The 16,141-nt window shown below is 40.8% G+C and overlaps 1 protein-coding gene across 1 annotated transcript; it reads left to right on the top strand.

Annotated features, from left to right (window-relative positions):
- The first annotated feature begins 1,815 nt into the window (after positions 1 to 1,815).
- Positions 1,816 to 15,888, top strand: YPEL5 (yippee like 5). Its single transcript, XM_082426174.1, has 3 exons — positions 1,816 to 1,962; positions 13,332 to 13,497; positions 14,940 to 15,888. Exons 2-3 carry the CDS (start codon positions 13,357 to 13,359, stop codon positions 15,162 to 15,164), a joined length of 366 nt encoding a protein of 121 aa, XP_082282300.1. The 5' UTR covers positions 1,816 to 1,962; positions 13,332 to 13,356; the 3' UTR covers positions 15,165 to 15,888.
- The last annotated feature ends 253 nt before the right edge of the window (positions 15,889 to 16,141 follow it).

Genomic DNA, 16,141 nt, shown 5'->3' with positions numbered 1-16,141 from the left:
GTGATCTTGGACAAGTTAGTTAATCAATATGCCTGTTTATTTAGCTGTAAAATGGGAATGATAGCAGTACTTATTACCTCATTGGGTTATTATGAAAAGCGAGTTAATAATTTTAAAGCACTTGGAACAGTAAGCGCTTTATATGTATCTGTTAAATGAATAAATATCTTTCCCATTGTTTTTTGCTGGTACTTAAAGTGTTCACTTTGAGAAAAGCTCATTCCTTGGGGTTTAGGCATTGTACGCCCTTTTCAAACGATTATATTCAGAAATATTTGACCAATATCTTATCAACGAATACAAGTTTCTAAAAAATATATTTTTAATAGGAAAAGATTGAAGGCAATCTCATGTCGGTTAGTAGAAAAAGTAATGTTTAATAAAAGATGAAGTCCTACTATAAAAAACTATGGAGACAAAGGTAAATTTGTAGATAAAAGATATATTTGACATGGAAGGATGACCATAACATATTGAGTGAAAAAAGCAAATTGAGGAATAAGAGATGCACATTCCTTTCAGGAAGAATAGGAAAAAACACATGAAGCTGTAAGCAGAGGACAGTCTCTGTTATGAAATGAGACGGTATGACCTTCCTACAATGAACATGGGTTGATTTTGTAATTCAAACTAAGCAAAAACAAATGAATAATGAGAAAAAAAAACTTTTAAAAAGTTTAAAATTTCCTCATCTCTTGGAAAACTCACTTATCAAAAGATAATCCAGGTTTTTATCTGCCCTGAATGAAAATACTGGTGAGTTTGGGGTTGGTGAGGAGTCAAATGCTACGATTTGCTCCGAAACCTCTATCCCACTAAAGACAGCTTTAAGCACCTTGCAGGTTAGTCTCAAATGTTAGTCTTTATTTTTTACCTGAGAAAGAGGCATCGTCAAACATTTCTACTTTATCGTCAGACATTTCTACTTTATCCATTAATCCAAAGACCATTAATGTAAGCACCTGGGAAATTCTAATTTAATGAGACCCAAGATCTTCCATTTTAAGCGTTGATGAGGATTAAGGGAATAGCTACCCTTTTCAACAAACAAATCTCAGGCTCTCTGAGGCAAAAAAATCTTCATGTAGAAGACTGAATTTTCTCATCTTTTTGATAATCACTTCCACTACCAAGAAAGAACTCAGGCAGCTGTAAATAAAGTTCGGCCACACCTGAAAAATCCTTTCTTCAGGAGTTCCTATATGCCCAGACTCAAAGGGTTTGGGGTTTGTAAGTAAAAGGTGGCCTACTGTAAGGAGGGGCAAGAGTAAACAATCTTAAAGAAATTAATTACACGGTGCATTTAAACTATCCAGGCACCTGCTTTGCCTAGAAAAACTGCCTGTTGTTTTCATCACTGGGCCTCAGGAAACTAGGCCCTAGCCACCACCTGGTGACGCTGATGACGCGCAATGTCTCTCATCTGCAGCAATTAGAAAGGCCGGGCAGTCTCCTTTAAGAAGCTGACTCACGTGGACGCTGTTGTGTGCTCTCAGCTGGGAAGGGGGTGGATCTCAGGTCTCTCCACATTGGCTGCGTCTGGAGAGGGGGCAGAGTTAGCGTCTTTGATTGGCTGTCCGAGTCCCGGGCGTTGGGTCAGGGGCGGGGCGAGCTGCAGGGAGATTGCCCTGGGTCTGCGGCTTCTGGGAGGGGTGGGCCGCGACGCAAAGGGGAGCGGGAGTGGGGGAGGGTGAGCCAGAGAAGGGGCGGGACCCAGCGGAAAGGGCAGGGTGCCGGGGAGGGGGCGGGGTCTAGAAATGATGGGCGTTCTGCGCCAACCGGGAGAGCCGACTGTTCGAGGGGCGGGGCTACGCCGGGTGATTGACGCTGAGGCCCAACCAGGGAGAGGCGGGGCCAAGGCCAGGGCCTGACTAAACCTGGAGACTCCGCTGGCTGAGGGGGCTTCATCTCAGCTGAGGACCGAAGAGCCGCTGGCGGCCGCGGATTTTACAGCCGCTCGGTGTGAGTGCGGCGGTCGGGGGCTGGATTCGGGGCCCGAGGGGGCCTGAGGCCCCCCTACGGGTCAGCGGCTTCGAAACACTCGGGATTGGCCCGGGGCGGGGGGCCCAGGCAGGAAGTGCCTTTTCCTACCCGCGCTCCCTCCGGGGTCCCAGCGCGGCCGACCCCCGCCCCTGTGGGCGGGCTCCGGTGCCGGGGCTGCGGGCTGAGGAGCTGGCCTGTTTCCTCTTTGTGAGGCCCAGGCGCGGCGGCCGCCGTCAGCCCGCCCCCGCCGCGCAACCGGGGCAACCGGCGCAACCGCAACAGCCGCGACCCCCATCTCGGCGCCCGCGCCCTCCCGTCCCGGCGCAGCCTTGGAGGCCCTGCAAGTCGCGGCCTGGGCCTCCGGCGCCCCTCCGCGGGCGGTTTGGCCGGCGACCCCGTCGCCTGGGCTGCCCCGCCCCCACGGGCCGCGTCCCCGCCGCAGTGTCGGAGGCGCGCCCCGGACTCCGCGCCGCCGCGGTCTCCGCCGGGGCCTGCGCCCACGGCCCCGAGGTGAAGTCCGAACTCGACTCCGAGATGTGCGGCGTTAATAACGCCACGCCGTGGCCTGTCCTTCAAAGGGGCCACATCCCCTTTCGGCTGGCACTGGCCATGGGTGGGGGTCGGCGTTGGCTTTTGTTTGCTGCCCCCCAAAGGCGGGATGCCCGCCACCCTGCCCTCCTGCACCCCAGGAGACCCCCGGGCCGAGGGAGGGGTACCCGCCCTCTTGACGGAGGGCGTGGCGCAACTGCTGGGCGGCCGTCGGGCGTCCGGGGCCGCGGGGCCGCCCGCTCAGCTGTTTCCGGCCCGTGTTTGTTGTGCCGGAGGAGGCCTGGCCGTGCCGCGCTCGGGCTCCGGCCCCTCCCGATTGGCCCGCGGCGTCACGTGCCCGCAATCAGCTGGGGCCAGCCGGGGCTGCGGGGCGTGGGCGGCTGCGGCGGTGCTCACCGGCGCGGGGGGTCGCGCGGCCGCCTGCTGCCCCACGGCGAACAGCATGCTTGCTTTCCTCGTCGGTGGGGCGTATGCGCGCCCTGGCCACCCCTTTATTGTGCACTCGTAGGTAGGACAATGAGTATTCCGGACAGCGGGAGTTGGAAAATTGGAATACTACAAAGATCTGTTTAATCCGGACACCGATTAATCTCCCCTTGCGCGGAGAGTCTGGGAAGGTGTACAGCTCATTTATTTTTAAATTTTTTCTGTTTACAGAGCCCTGTTGGTAATCTGAGGCTTTTTATACCAGATCTCTTTGACAGATGGAAAACCTGAAGTAACCTCAGGCTAACCTTGGGTTTTGGGGAAATTAGACTTGCTGCTGAAGTAACGGGGGGTAATAGGGTATTAGCTAATCTTGCACAGTCGCGTATACAGTGTTGCAGCTGTGTTCCAACAAAAGACGAACCAAAATGCATGAAGTGTGTCCAGGGTACATATTTGTGCCAGATGTGAAGTGTCTTGGTGGAATCTTTCCCTAAAAGTTTATTGCATACTCGCACTATGTTAGGTAAGAAGGAAATTGCAAAGAATTTACGATCTTTTCTCTAGAAACGCACAGTTTTTAGTAAAAAACATAGGCAAATGAAATTGGGTAACAGTACGCAGTTAAATAGTAGTAAGTTATGAAATGATGTTGTAGGAGTTCAAAAATGGGGCAGTGAGAAGTAAGAGTGAAGCATCCTAGAGTGGATTGATATTAATTAGACTTAGAAAATGAAGCGGCTTTGGGATGCTATTGGGCAAACAGAGGCCTAGGAGGAAAAAAAGAGGCCCAGAGCCTTTATAGATAGTGAGAAGGTAGAGCTTGTGGAGTTTGGCACACAAAGTATTTTCCACGTATGCCATTATCTTTCTGGCTTTGTACTGGAATACCAGGTAAAATGTCATGCTCCTTGGAAAGGACCAATGTCTGCCTTTATCACATTCTCACCCAGCTCAGTGCCCAATACAGGCTTACTGTTTGGCTTTTTTTTTTTTTTTTTTTTTTAAGTTTATTTCTGGCAGCCACCTTATCTATAGGAGAGGGTGTTGATGAAATGTGCTTAAGTTATTTAACTCTATACAGGAACACCAAATTGGATTTTAACGACATGTAAAATACATGTTGCTGCTTCTAAAATAATCTGGCTGGATCATTGAGGACCTTTCGCCAGACTTAGTTGCCTTTTCTTTTGCTCTATTTAAGTGGTAGGAAAGAAAGGTTTAGAAAATAAAAAAGGAAGGGAAATAAGGCCAAAATTAAGTCTAAAAACAAGATTAAATTAGCTACTACCCTCCAAAAAAACAGTCCATGAGACATGAAGCTAGTCCTAAATATCGAGATGTGAAGATAGTCCTACTAAGTATAATCCTGCCCAGATTAGCACTTTAGGTTTCATAGTGCCTAAATGGCTATATAAACCAATGTCAGTTTCTCTGGTAATCCTGTGTAGTAATGTCTCGGTGGTGTAGGAACTGAACCTTAGCTGTGACATGAAGCTTGCTGCTTGACACCTGAATCAGGAAAGCAGACAGTTAAATTGTACTCCAGTCCATCCAATTAGAGGCTTTTTTGACTCATGGTATTGCATCACAGCAAATGAGAGATCTTGAATTTGTCTTGTCAGAAGCTGTTTTGGGGAGATTATCAACTCAGATTGTTTAGCTGACTCACTGAGTTACATGACTAGTCTTATTTTCTAGAGCTGACTGAACAATAAGAATTATAGAAACATAGTAAACTTGGAAAACGTTTAACAACAACAAAGGCATTATTTGCAGGGCAAGAACAAAAATATAAAAGTTACTGTCAAATGAAGACCTGATTCCACAACCAGAACATCATTTGAAACAGCAAAGTAAACTGGTCAGGTATTGCAAGAGAGCAAGAGGAAAGCATAGCTTTCTTGTGTCACCGAAACCTTGGCTTGGTGAATATTTTGTTTAAAAAAAAAAATTGGTTTTATGGATCAAACTCAATTTATTATTTTCTCGTGTAGGTTTTCAATAGAACTTCATCACAAATTGGTGTGAAATAGTTGATGAGATTACAGTAGCGTTAGATGTTAATTGTAGTAATTAACCCAGCACTGTTAAAAGTCCTTTGAGTTTTGTTCCTTCCCTTTTTGGAGAGGGAAGAGACGGAAAACCAGATATACAAGCTTGCTCCCGCATGTTTCCATTCTAGCCAAACCATTGCAAAACACAGCCTTTCCTGGAAGGGCAGATTCCTTTAACCCTTTCTGCACTAGGCTCCTGCACACTCAGTTCCCTACAGGAGAGAGTCTTTGTGTCTTGCATTTGCCCACCACCTCCTAGTGCGGTGGAAAAGCCCCTCTTACCTGTCCAATGATAGATAGAGTTGGGTGGAGTGTGTGTTTTGTGGTCTGTGGAAATGCCCTGAGGAAATAATTCTTTTACACAGGAAAAGTCTATCTGTGGACTGGGTGTTTTCCCACCAGAGGGTTCTTAGAGATGCCTCCCTGGTATTTTTAGGGCTGGGAAGTGTGATTCCTCCTTCCGTGAATTCTACTTGCCATGGTTGAGTGCAAACTGGATTATTAGTTACAGGGAGGGCAAGTGCATATTTTAAGACCTAGAATTATGGTACTGAGAATTTGAGATGCTTCAAAAGGTTTCTGACTTTTCTCCTGCATGTAATTTCTATCACCTGGTCACTTAGCTTTGCAGTGATTAACAGGAAATGAAGCCAGTTAATTATTATTGTTTGTTTCATATCCTTTCTGAGCCTTGCTTGCTTCATCTGTAATTGGAGGGGGAAGTTCAGGTGGAGAATGTTGAAGAAGATAATCTAATTTTACTAGATTGATCTTTATTTAGCATTTATTGTGTGCCACGCACTGTTCTCAAAATGTATTATCGCCATTTAATTTTCACAACTCAGAGATGGGTACCGCTGTCACCGTTTTATAGATGAAGAAACTGAGGTGAGGATACCTTACCCAAAGTTTATGCAGCTTTTAAGCAGCAGAGCTGAGATTTGAACCCTGAGTTCAAGTATTTGGGCTACATTGTTTAAATCCTGGGGGTGGAGAGAGAAGGAGGCAGCAGCTGGGTATACTATCTATTTTTATAATCTTTGTATTGTTGATCTTCAACATGCTGAATTTACTACAGAAAGTTAAGGACTTTAGTTAGAAAATCCATGAAGAAAAGGGGAGTGGGATTAAAATGATTTTGTTGGATACACCTGTTGATCCTTAAATGTGAATGCCAATCGAGTTTCCTTTTTTTCTGAGAAAGACTGTCTGCTTTCTAAATGAAAAGCTCTTCTGCTCTCCAAACAATTTTTTCAGCAAGGGTCAAGCACACTTTCTGTCAAGGGCCAGATAGTGAATATTGTGAACTTTGCAGCCCATAAGGTTTAAGTAGCAAATACTCAAATTCTGCCATTGTAGTGAGAGAGCAGCTAAGTATAAACAAATGGGTGTGGCTGTGTCCCAATAAAACTTTATTTATGGTCACTGAAATTTGAATTTCATGTAATTTTCATGATACAAAATATTCTTGCAGTGTTTTTTCCCCAACCGTTTTAAAGTGTAAAAAGCATTCTTAGCTTGTGGGTCATACGAAAATAGGTGGTGAGCTGAATTTTGTCCATAGGTCTTTGTTTGCTGACCCCTGCTTTTAAAGAATATATTCAGCAATGAGCCAGACTAATGAACAGGATATTTGTTAGTGTGTATGTTTGTGTGGTGTGTATAAATCAGTACCAGTGGTGAACAAGTGGAATTTGAAATTAACACAGTACCATTTACATTAGCACACCTGCCCCCCCCCCCAAAGAAATACTTAGATACAAATCTAACAATGTGTATACGATCTATATGAGGAAAAATACAAAACTCTGATGAATGAAATCAACAAGAACTAAATGAATGGAGAGAGATTCCATGTTCATGGATAGGAAGACTCAATGTTGTAAAGATGTCAGTTCTTCTCAACTTGTTCTGTAAATTCAATGCAGTCTCAGTCAAAATTCGAACAAGTTACTTTGTGAATATCAACAAATTGTTTCTAAAGTCTCTATAAAGAGGCAAAAGACCCAGAATAGCCAACACAGTATTGAAGGAGGAGAATAAAGTCAGAAGACTGACACTACCCAACTTCAAGACTTAGTATATATCTACAGTAATCAAGACAGTATGGTATTGGTGAAAGAATAGACAAATAGATCAGTGGAATAGAATAGAGAGCCCAGAAATAGGTCCACATAAATGTGGTCAACTGATCTTTAACAGAGGACCAAAGGCAGTACAGTGGAGCAAAGATAATCTTAAATGTGCTGGAACAACTGGACATCCACATGCAAAAAAATGAATCTAGACACAGACCTTACACCCCCACTCACAAAAATTAACTCAAAAGTGGATCACAGACCTAAATGTGAAATGCAAAACTATAGAACTCTTAGAAGATAATATAGGAGAAAATCTAGATGACCTTGAATATGGCAATGACTTTTTAAATACAACACCAAAGGCATGACCCATGAAAATAGATAATTGATAAGCTGGACTTCATTAATATGAAAAAGTCTGCTCTGTGAAAGACAATGTTAAGAGAATGAAAAGACAAGCCACAGACTGAAAGAAATATTTGCAAAAGACATATCTGATAAAGGACTGTTACCCAAAATATACAAAGGACTTTTAAAACTCAACAATAACAAAACAACCCAATTAAAAACTGGGCCAAGGACCTTAACAGATGCTTCACCAAAGAAGATACACAGATGGCAAATAGCACATGAAAAGATGCTCCACATCATATGTCATCAGGGAAAAGCAAATTAAAACAGTGGGATGCCACTACACACCTATTAGAATGGCCAAAATCCAGAATACTGACACCACCAAATGCTGGTGAGGTTGTAGAGCTCATTCATTGCTAGTGGGAATGCAAAATGGTACAGCCACTTTGGAAGACAGTGTGGTGGTTTCTTAAAAAACTAAACATACCATACAATCCAGCAGTGACACTCTTCGGCATTTACCCAATGGAAAACTTAGGTCCACACAAAAACCTGCATGGGGATATTTATAGCAGCTTTAGTCATAATTGTCAAAACTTTGAAGCAACCACAGTGTCCTTCAGTAGGTGAATGGATAAATACACTGGTACATCCAGACAGTTGAATAGTATTCAACACTGAAAAGAAATGAGCCATCAAGCCATGGAAAGACTTGGAGGAACCTTAAATACATATTAGTAAGAAAAAGAAGCCAATCTGAAAAGGCTATATACTGTATGATTCCAACTGTATGACATTCTGGAAAAGGAAGAACTATGGAGAGAGTAAGAAGATCAGGGGTTGGTGGGGGAGGGAGGGATGAATAGAGCCCAGAGAGTTTTTAAAGCAGTGATAATGTAATGATGGATACATGTCATTATATATTTGTTGAAACCCATAAGATGTACAACACTGAGAGTGAGCTCTAATAAACTATGGACTTTGGGTGGTTATGATGTTTCATTACAGGTTCATCAGTTGTAACAAATGTACCACTCTGGTGAAGGATGTTGATAATGAGGGAAGGTATGCATTTGTGAGGCCAGGGAGCATGTGGAAAATCTCTGCCTTATTTTGCTGTGACCCTAAAACTGCTTTAAAAAACTAAATCTCAAAAAACCTTTTTTAGAAAATTGTTTTATTGACCTGGACTCAAACTAGGAAATTATATAGTCCATAATGTCTCAATTTTTAAAATAATACATTCCTGGAGACTGTCTTTCATGGATTTCTGAAAGAGAAAAACCATTTTTTCTCTTAGATTCTATAAATCCTATAAATTAAAACAAAAATCTGTAAAAAGGTAAAGGTCTTAATGTATTGCTTGACTGGAGTCTCCTATTAAAATAGAAATTGAAAATTCTAGGTAGCTAAATGCTATTTATTGAAGAGGGAGGAAATTGAAACCATTGAAATCATTTACTAAAATATCAACATATCATATGTGAATTTCACTTATATTTTCAACCTGACACCTCACTGTTTCCAGTAGTTTCAAATGAACTGATGTTAGGCTTCCAGTTAAACACTCAATTTTGATAATTTTCTTACTTCCACCTTTTAAGGATTTTAATAACCTAGAGCAAAGAAAATCTAGTACCCAGGAGACCTTATATATTAAATTATTTGGGGAATGGCACTTGTAAAAATTAAGATTATTAGATTCTTTTTTGCTTGAAATGCTAAAAAGGAAGAGAGCGTCTTAAAGCTATAATTAATGATGAGTTTGGTGCTAATTTTGGTTATAAACTTGAACTTCAACACTGATACCATAACACACATTTTATTACTTAGGGACACAGTAAGTGCCCCCAGAATCAATACAGAGAACATTAGTCATCTGTGAAAGCAATTCATTCTTAAGATATTTTAGAGATATGTGACTGAAGATATTTGGTACTTTTTTAAATCCAAGCAAGGTGATTAGCATACCTGGGAAATAATTTAGATGTAAAAACAGTCAGAAGGTAGATCATTGGTTGCCTGTGGCTGGAGATTGACTGAAGAAGGGTTTGTGGGGATTGGGGGAGGTGATGGAAATATTCTAAAGCTGGTTTGTGGTGATGGTAGCACAACTTTGTAAATTTACTAAAAGTCATTCCTTTGTACACTTACAATGGCCAAATTCTATGTTATGTAAATTATTCCTTTAAGAAAATTGTTTTTAAAGAATCAGCTGTATTCTATCCTGTCAGATAAAAAGTTTCAAAGTTTGTAGAGGAGTGGTCTGTATAAGCTCTTAGAAAGGGGTGGCTAAAGTCCATGTCTTTTGTAAGTAAGGCTGAAGTACCTTTTGTAGCACTATCTAATTTAGCATAAATGTAGTGGCACCTGTGAATGTATGTTGCATTTACTAATGCACACTCCCTGACCACAAGAGGTTTATCTAGAAGTGATGAGAATTTGAACTAAGACATTGATGAGGGAGGGGGAGGAAAGACCTCGAAAAGTGATTTCGGAGGTATTGTCAATTTTGCAGTTTCTTAAAGAAGTTGCCAGGATTTCTAGTTTAGGAGAGTGATTGGAGTTGCCGTCAACAAAGTTAGGGAATATAGGAGGTTCAGCATGGAGGCAGGAGGGGTGCATGATAAATCTGACGGAGAAAGACTGAATCTGGCTGTGTCTTCTGGTCACTAGAGAGTAAGTGGGGTGAAAAGAACTGGAGCAGAATTTAGTTCAGATCCCAGTTTGGCCGATTTCATAAAGTCACAGTCTTTATTTCTTCCTCTACAAAATTAGGATAATACATATCTACTTTAGAAATTGTCAAGATTAAATGTGGTATGTATGTAAAGTACCAAATGCAGTGTCCCATACAGTGTAGACACTAAATTATTAAGTCTAAGGCGGAGTTCAATATATTGTCCAGGTCCAGAGAAACCTGATTCAGGTGTTATATCTTAGCTTTTTAATGACCTTCCCCCTTCTGTAATGAAGTGGCAGTCTGCTTGACGTCAGTCCTCCTGAGTGTGCACAGGGGAAGTGAGCACTAGGTTGTACTCCTAGCCCGGCGAAGCTAAAGCCTAACTAACACCTGGGACCCAATGGCCTGCGGAGGTTTTTCTACGTCCCAGAGACCTTCAACAGCAAGTGGTGTTTTGCCTGCTTCTGCTAGATTCCATGGCATTCTAGCTTATCTCTTTTGACAAGTAAGAACTACATTTTACAGTTTTATATACATATATAGAACTCTCCAAATGGCAACTGCAACTGGGAATAGTGATTCTGTACAGATATTTTTAGTCTTGGTAATGAATCATGTAACTGAATCCAGTAAAAAAATAGCTGGGTAAAAGTTAAAAATAGTCTGAATTTGAAGCAGGGAAGAGAAAGCATGTTAAATCTATTTACCCCATTTAGAAATAGTTTGCCTGTATCCAGTAGCAAGCAGATGGCCACAGCTATGTTGTAATACTGAACCAAACATCGAGATGTAGGTAGAAGGTATAGGGAGAGTTCATTTTGAAGTTCTGAACATTTTGCTCAATAGTATTGTATCTGTCACAGTCAATTCAAAAATATCTAGTTATTCTTGCATTATGGTTGAAATAACTTACAAGATGAATATTTATTTAAAAGTTTGAAGGAAAATTGGCTTGAAAGTAACAGTTCCCAGAAGCCCAAGCTGGAGGCTAAATTACTACACAAACACTAGTTTTCAGAGAAATATAGATTCTGAGGACTATGTCTTCAGAGGTGAGACTATAAAACCCTGCTGTTGATTCCTTTCTGTAAGTGACCGGTATTAAGAAACATGACCAAAATCAACTACTCACAGGGTCGTTGAATGCTTAATTTGTATCAAGAGTCATAAACTCAAATGTCTTAACAGGTGAAGTAATTTTGTGGCACAGAATGGACACAAAGCAAATGAAATGGCCTAGCTGGGGGAGTCGCAGCCACCACTCAGCTCTAGCTAGTCGTTGCCCTATGAGAATATATGCCCTGTGTTACCAGCTCTCCCCATTGTTTTTTGTTTTTTGTTTTTTGTTTTTTGTTTTTTTAAAAGGCCCAATACAGGCTCTTAATGAAATATCTCAGATTTTAAATGATTCTCAACAGTTTTTTATTAAAATAAAAACTGGGGGCCAGATTAAATATGTCCACTTATGTTTTGTGAGGGAAGGGTTGTTTTGTTCACTGCTGTATCCCTCTGCCACCAAATGAATTCAGCCAGCAGGCCTCAGATTTGCAACCTTTGACCTTTGCATAACAAATAATGTGTTCTTAGGCATCTGGGAAAAGTAATGCTATCCTAGAGACTGAAACAATAAGCAGCAAGTCTTACCTTCTGTTGTCGTTTTGCAGAAATATAATCAGAAAGCTAAATGTCATTTCTTAAGTCTTGTGTTTTTACACAGGGTTTACTCACTGACACTTTTGTTAGTGCACTGGCTTTCCTTTTACAAGCTATAAATTGTAATTATAGTCACTATTTTTCATTCTTTATTTAACTTCCATATCATAATGTGTAATGGGAGTCATAATTATCTTTGTGATAATTACATTTCTGATGACATTATAACTGCCTAATGGCTGAGGAAGTTGACAGATGTTAGAAGGAATGGAATTTTCTTTTTAAGTTGTAATGGAATTTCCCCAAGTTTAAGATGACAATGGATTACACATGGCTTCTAGATTTTTCTTTTCCATAGTGGTAGCTGTGTTAGCTCTGCGTGCCATTTTAAAGACATATAATGTTAAATATTTAAAACATAGGAGCTGATCGCTACACACAGGAATAAATGCTTTTTAAAATGAAAAGCTATAGTGTATTCTTGACTACGTCTAGATCTTAAAAAAAAATACTATTTGAGGGGGTTAATTGTAGTGAATTTAAGGAGTAGCATATATTAACTCTGCTAAGTTTTAAAGTATTAGAGTGTGATTATCCTTGTTTCAGAAGTTGGATTCAGAGATTTTTTTGCAATGTTTCAGAACTTCTGTAATTTGTTGAATTGGAAGGATTTCTTAAAAATAGTAAGCTATATAACGACGGCTCATCTTTCCCTTCTCTGTTCTTGTTCTCCTAGCCTTATGCCAGCCTAGACCATCTTGTGTGTCCTCTTCTTGTGTTAGAGTAATGGAAAAATTTTGGCTTTGACTTGGGTGAGCCGTATTCCGGTCACGATTTTCTGGACTTGAAAGCTGTGTAACCTTTGACCAATTAGTAACCTTGGGTAATCTTTGAAATGGGGGCAATAACTTCACAGAGTTGTCGTGATGATTTTGAAATAAGTAAAGCATCCTAGTACAGTGCTCCACAGACTCAGACTTACCTACTGTTAGTGCCGTCACCCCTTCGTGGTTGTTGATGCACCTGATGACCAGAGAGCCAGGCCCCCCATGCTCTCGAACCAGACTGCCCTCTTCTTGTTTTCTGATTGCCCCTTTTTCTACTCTTATCTGATCATCCCACTCTCGTCCCACAAGTCTTTTCTCAAATTACACATACTCAGAATGTATACTTAACTCTGTGCTAAACCTCTTTTCTCACCGCTCTGCTTGCACTTCTCATCATTGAGTTTGATATTCCACTGTCTTCCTGTTTTTTTTCATACCGATCAAAAGAGAAGTGATAACATTCTTTGGCCTTCCTAAGCATGTTTACTTCCTTGATTTATTGCTTCTAAAATGTTCTTAGTTTGGGTATACCTATTTGTTTCCTCAGTGTGTGAACTTTGGATCCTTTTGTTCAGAGTCAGCTATTTCATGTATTAAGTACTATAAAGAGATCACATATGTGTATATAAATCGTTCTCTATGACACCACCAAGTAGGTACTAACAAATTTTTTCAAAAAATCGTAATGTGTTTCTTGTCCTTTTCCATTTGCTCCTAGGTTTTTAGAACTTCAACTATAAAAAATGGGCAGGATTTTCCTTGATCATATTGGTGGTACCCGTCTGTTTTCCTGTGCAAACTGCGATACGATCCTGACCAACCGCTCAGAACTCATCTCCACTCGATTCACAGGCGCCACTGGCAGAGCATTTCTTTTTAACAAGGTTGGTGGGGAAAAACAGTTTCATATCCTAAGTGGGTTTAGTGGATATATTTGATAGCAGTACCAGAATACCCCTCAGAGCATGGAGATGCCAGGAAGAGTCAGAATGAGAGCTGTGCTCTGTAGAACTGATTGTTGAGAGTTTAAAGATTGTATTATAATAAGAAGGGTGGTCTCCGTTGCTTCAGAAGACATTCAGTGTAAGAATTTGGTAGTGACTTCACAGACTATTGAAGGGGCCAAGACACCCCCATATCACTGATTTCTCCTTATAGGGAGGTAGCTGCATTAAGCTGTCATAGTTTGACAGTGCAAGTGAATAAGGATCGTCTAACCAACTTCCCTTGCTTTAATTTATGCCTACCAGTCATCCTTCTGATTATGATTTGGCTAAGAGGTTTGCTAACAGGAAGAGCGCTTCCTGACTTACACATTAATGTATAGTCTGCCTCCTCCTCTAATTTCTGGCTGGCTTTGAAATTGGTTGATGTGATTCTGCCTCCTGGAGTCTAATGTGTACCAGGAAAGTTGAATTTCCAAATATTTTACGCTAAGGAACAGAACTAGTCCAAGGTCCTGTTCTTAGAAGTTCAACTTAAACCTCTCCAGTGGACACTCCTCTGTTCCACTTAGAAACAAGTTTTTTCTCTCGAAGAATTGATAGCGTATATACCCCTTGGTCTTTATTTCGGTATAGAGCAGGGGTTGGCACACCATGGCAGGCCAGCTGCCTGTTTTTGTAAGTAAAGGTTAATGAAGCACAGCCATATTTATTATTCTGTGTATTATCTATGGTTGCTTTTGTGCTACAACAGCAGAGCTAAATAGCTATAACAAAGACCATATAGCCCTCAAAGCCAAAAATATTTACTATCTGGCTCTTTACAGAAAAGTAAAGCGTAGAAGATTATTGGGTGTTAAGAATCATTGGAAATTCTTCACAGATTCTTTGAACCCACTTGAAAACTATGTATTGCAATCTACCCCAGTCTCTTTGTAGATAAAATGTAATTTCAGAAACAAATCTGGCAAATTTCTTTTTATGGAGTACCTGTTGCGTACTAGGTTCTTTTGCATTGGTAGCCTTAGTTGTACTCATCATTGAGTGGTGAATTATAACTGTTGGACCCAGACCTACGTTTTATGACTCCAAGTTAAGGACTCTTCACTATAACACAGAAGTGTAACTAATGTGTATAATAGTGTGACTTAGACTAATACAATAATGCATGATTACATTAGATGTCCAGTTGAGTACAGATGCTTACCTGTCCCAGCAGTTTGTAAAAATAGCTTTTGGGAAGTGTGTTGTAGGTTTGACTAAAGTAACAACTGCTATTCACTTTTCTGAAGTTGCTGTTCTTGCACCAACAAAAATATTGTCTACCATTTTTGGCAGATAACTTACATGGCTTTGCAATTTTGTTTTCACATGTTTCTTAGGTAGTTAACCTGCAGTACAGTGAAGTTCAAGACCGGGTCATGCTCACTGGCCGCCACATGGTTCGAGATGTGAGCTGCAAAAACTGCAATAGCAAACTGGGATGGATCTATGAGTTTGCCACTGAAGACAGCCAGCGTTATAAGGAAGGCCGTGTGATCCTAGAACGTGCGCTAGTTCGAGAAAGTGAGGGCTTTGAGGAGCATGTACCATCTGATAACTCTTGAAGAAAAAGAGATAAATCCATCTTTTTCCCAGGTCTTCTTCACTGAAAACAAAAATCTACTTACATACACTGTCACCTTAGCATCAGAGTCGGATTCATGAACTGTGGAACAAGAGGTTGTGAGAATCTATGATGGAACCTTTCTTTCCTTCTTTCTTTTTTTTTTTTTTTTTTTTAATTTTCTATTTTCCATCCAACAGCAGTGTGTAGAGAGAATATTATGCGGATGCCGTTAATTTTTTTTTCCCCTATGTTTACATCTTGAGGCAGAATAGTCTATCTGCAGCTACATGGTGGGCTATGTGAGGAAAAATATCTGGGCTATTAGAGTGAAAAAGTGTTTTATGTAAATTTTGAAAGGAAAATGTGTCAAGAGCATGGTTCTTAAATTTATTTGGGCTTCATTTTAAAACTTTTTTTTAAACCCAGTTATTTCACTTGATTTGCTAGCTTCAGAGAAGAGATCCGAATTTGTGACCAGCGCTAAAGGTTCAGTGTTAGTATGGCTTGTGCTGGCCATTGTGCCATATTCTTGTTGGAGATGAACCGTAGCATCAGAGCCCATTCTTCCTTGTCAGTCTTGACCCAAAGATGTCACCATTCCTAGTTACTTGTCACCACATAATTGGTGTTGATTGGAAACTTTTCCTGATATGGGGCAGAACTGCTTGGTTGTCTTTTCCATGTAACTTAAGCATAGTAATATAAATAAAGTAATAGTTGGATGTTTTTGGTCCTGTGTTGCTTTTAAAATCACCTTTTAAAAGAGCAGAGTATTTGATAAGTAATTTTCATAGTAGTGTTTCTTTTCATCTCTTAAGCTAAATTGTGTATAAGATTCTACTTTGTTTAAATTAAAGCATACTGTTTAAATCCACAGTATTGCATTTAGAAAACAGTTGAACAGAATGTCAGTGTGCATTCATGCAGAGAGCATTTCATCTGCATCTGTTTTAAAAGGAGGGAAGTGAAGCAGCC

The sequence above is a fragment of the Balaenoptera physalus genome (genome assembly GCF_965194825.1).
Source record: "Balaenoptera physalus genome assembly, chromosome: 15".
NCBI lineage: Eukaryota > Metazoa > Chordata > Mammalia > Artiodactyla > Balaenopteridae > Balaenoptera > Balaenoptera physalus.
Note: the sequence above shows the minus strand (reverse complement) of the source record. Positions and strands in the feature narration are given on the sequence as shown.

Bases quoted from the DNA above. Each gene is read 5' to 3' on its own strand.
- YPEL5 (XM_082426174.1), top strand. From the start codon at position 13,357: ATGGGCAGGATTTTCCTTGATCATATTGGTGGTACCCGTCTGTTTTCC. The intron at 13,498-14,939 runs GTTGGTGGGGAA...CATGTTTCTTAG, and splicing joins GAGCATTTCTTTTTAACAAG to GTAGTTAACCTGCAGTACAG.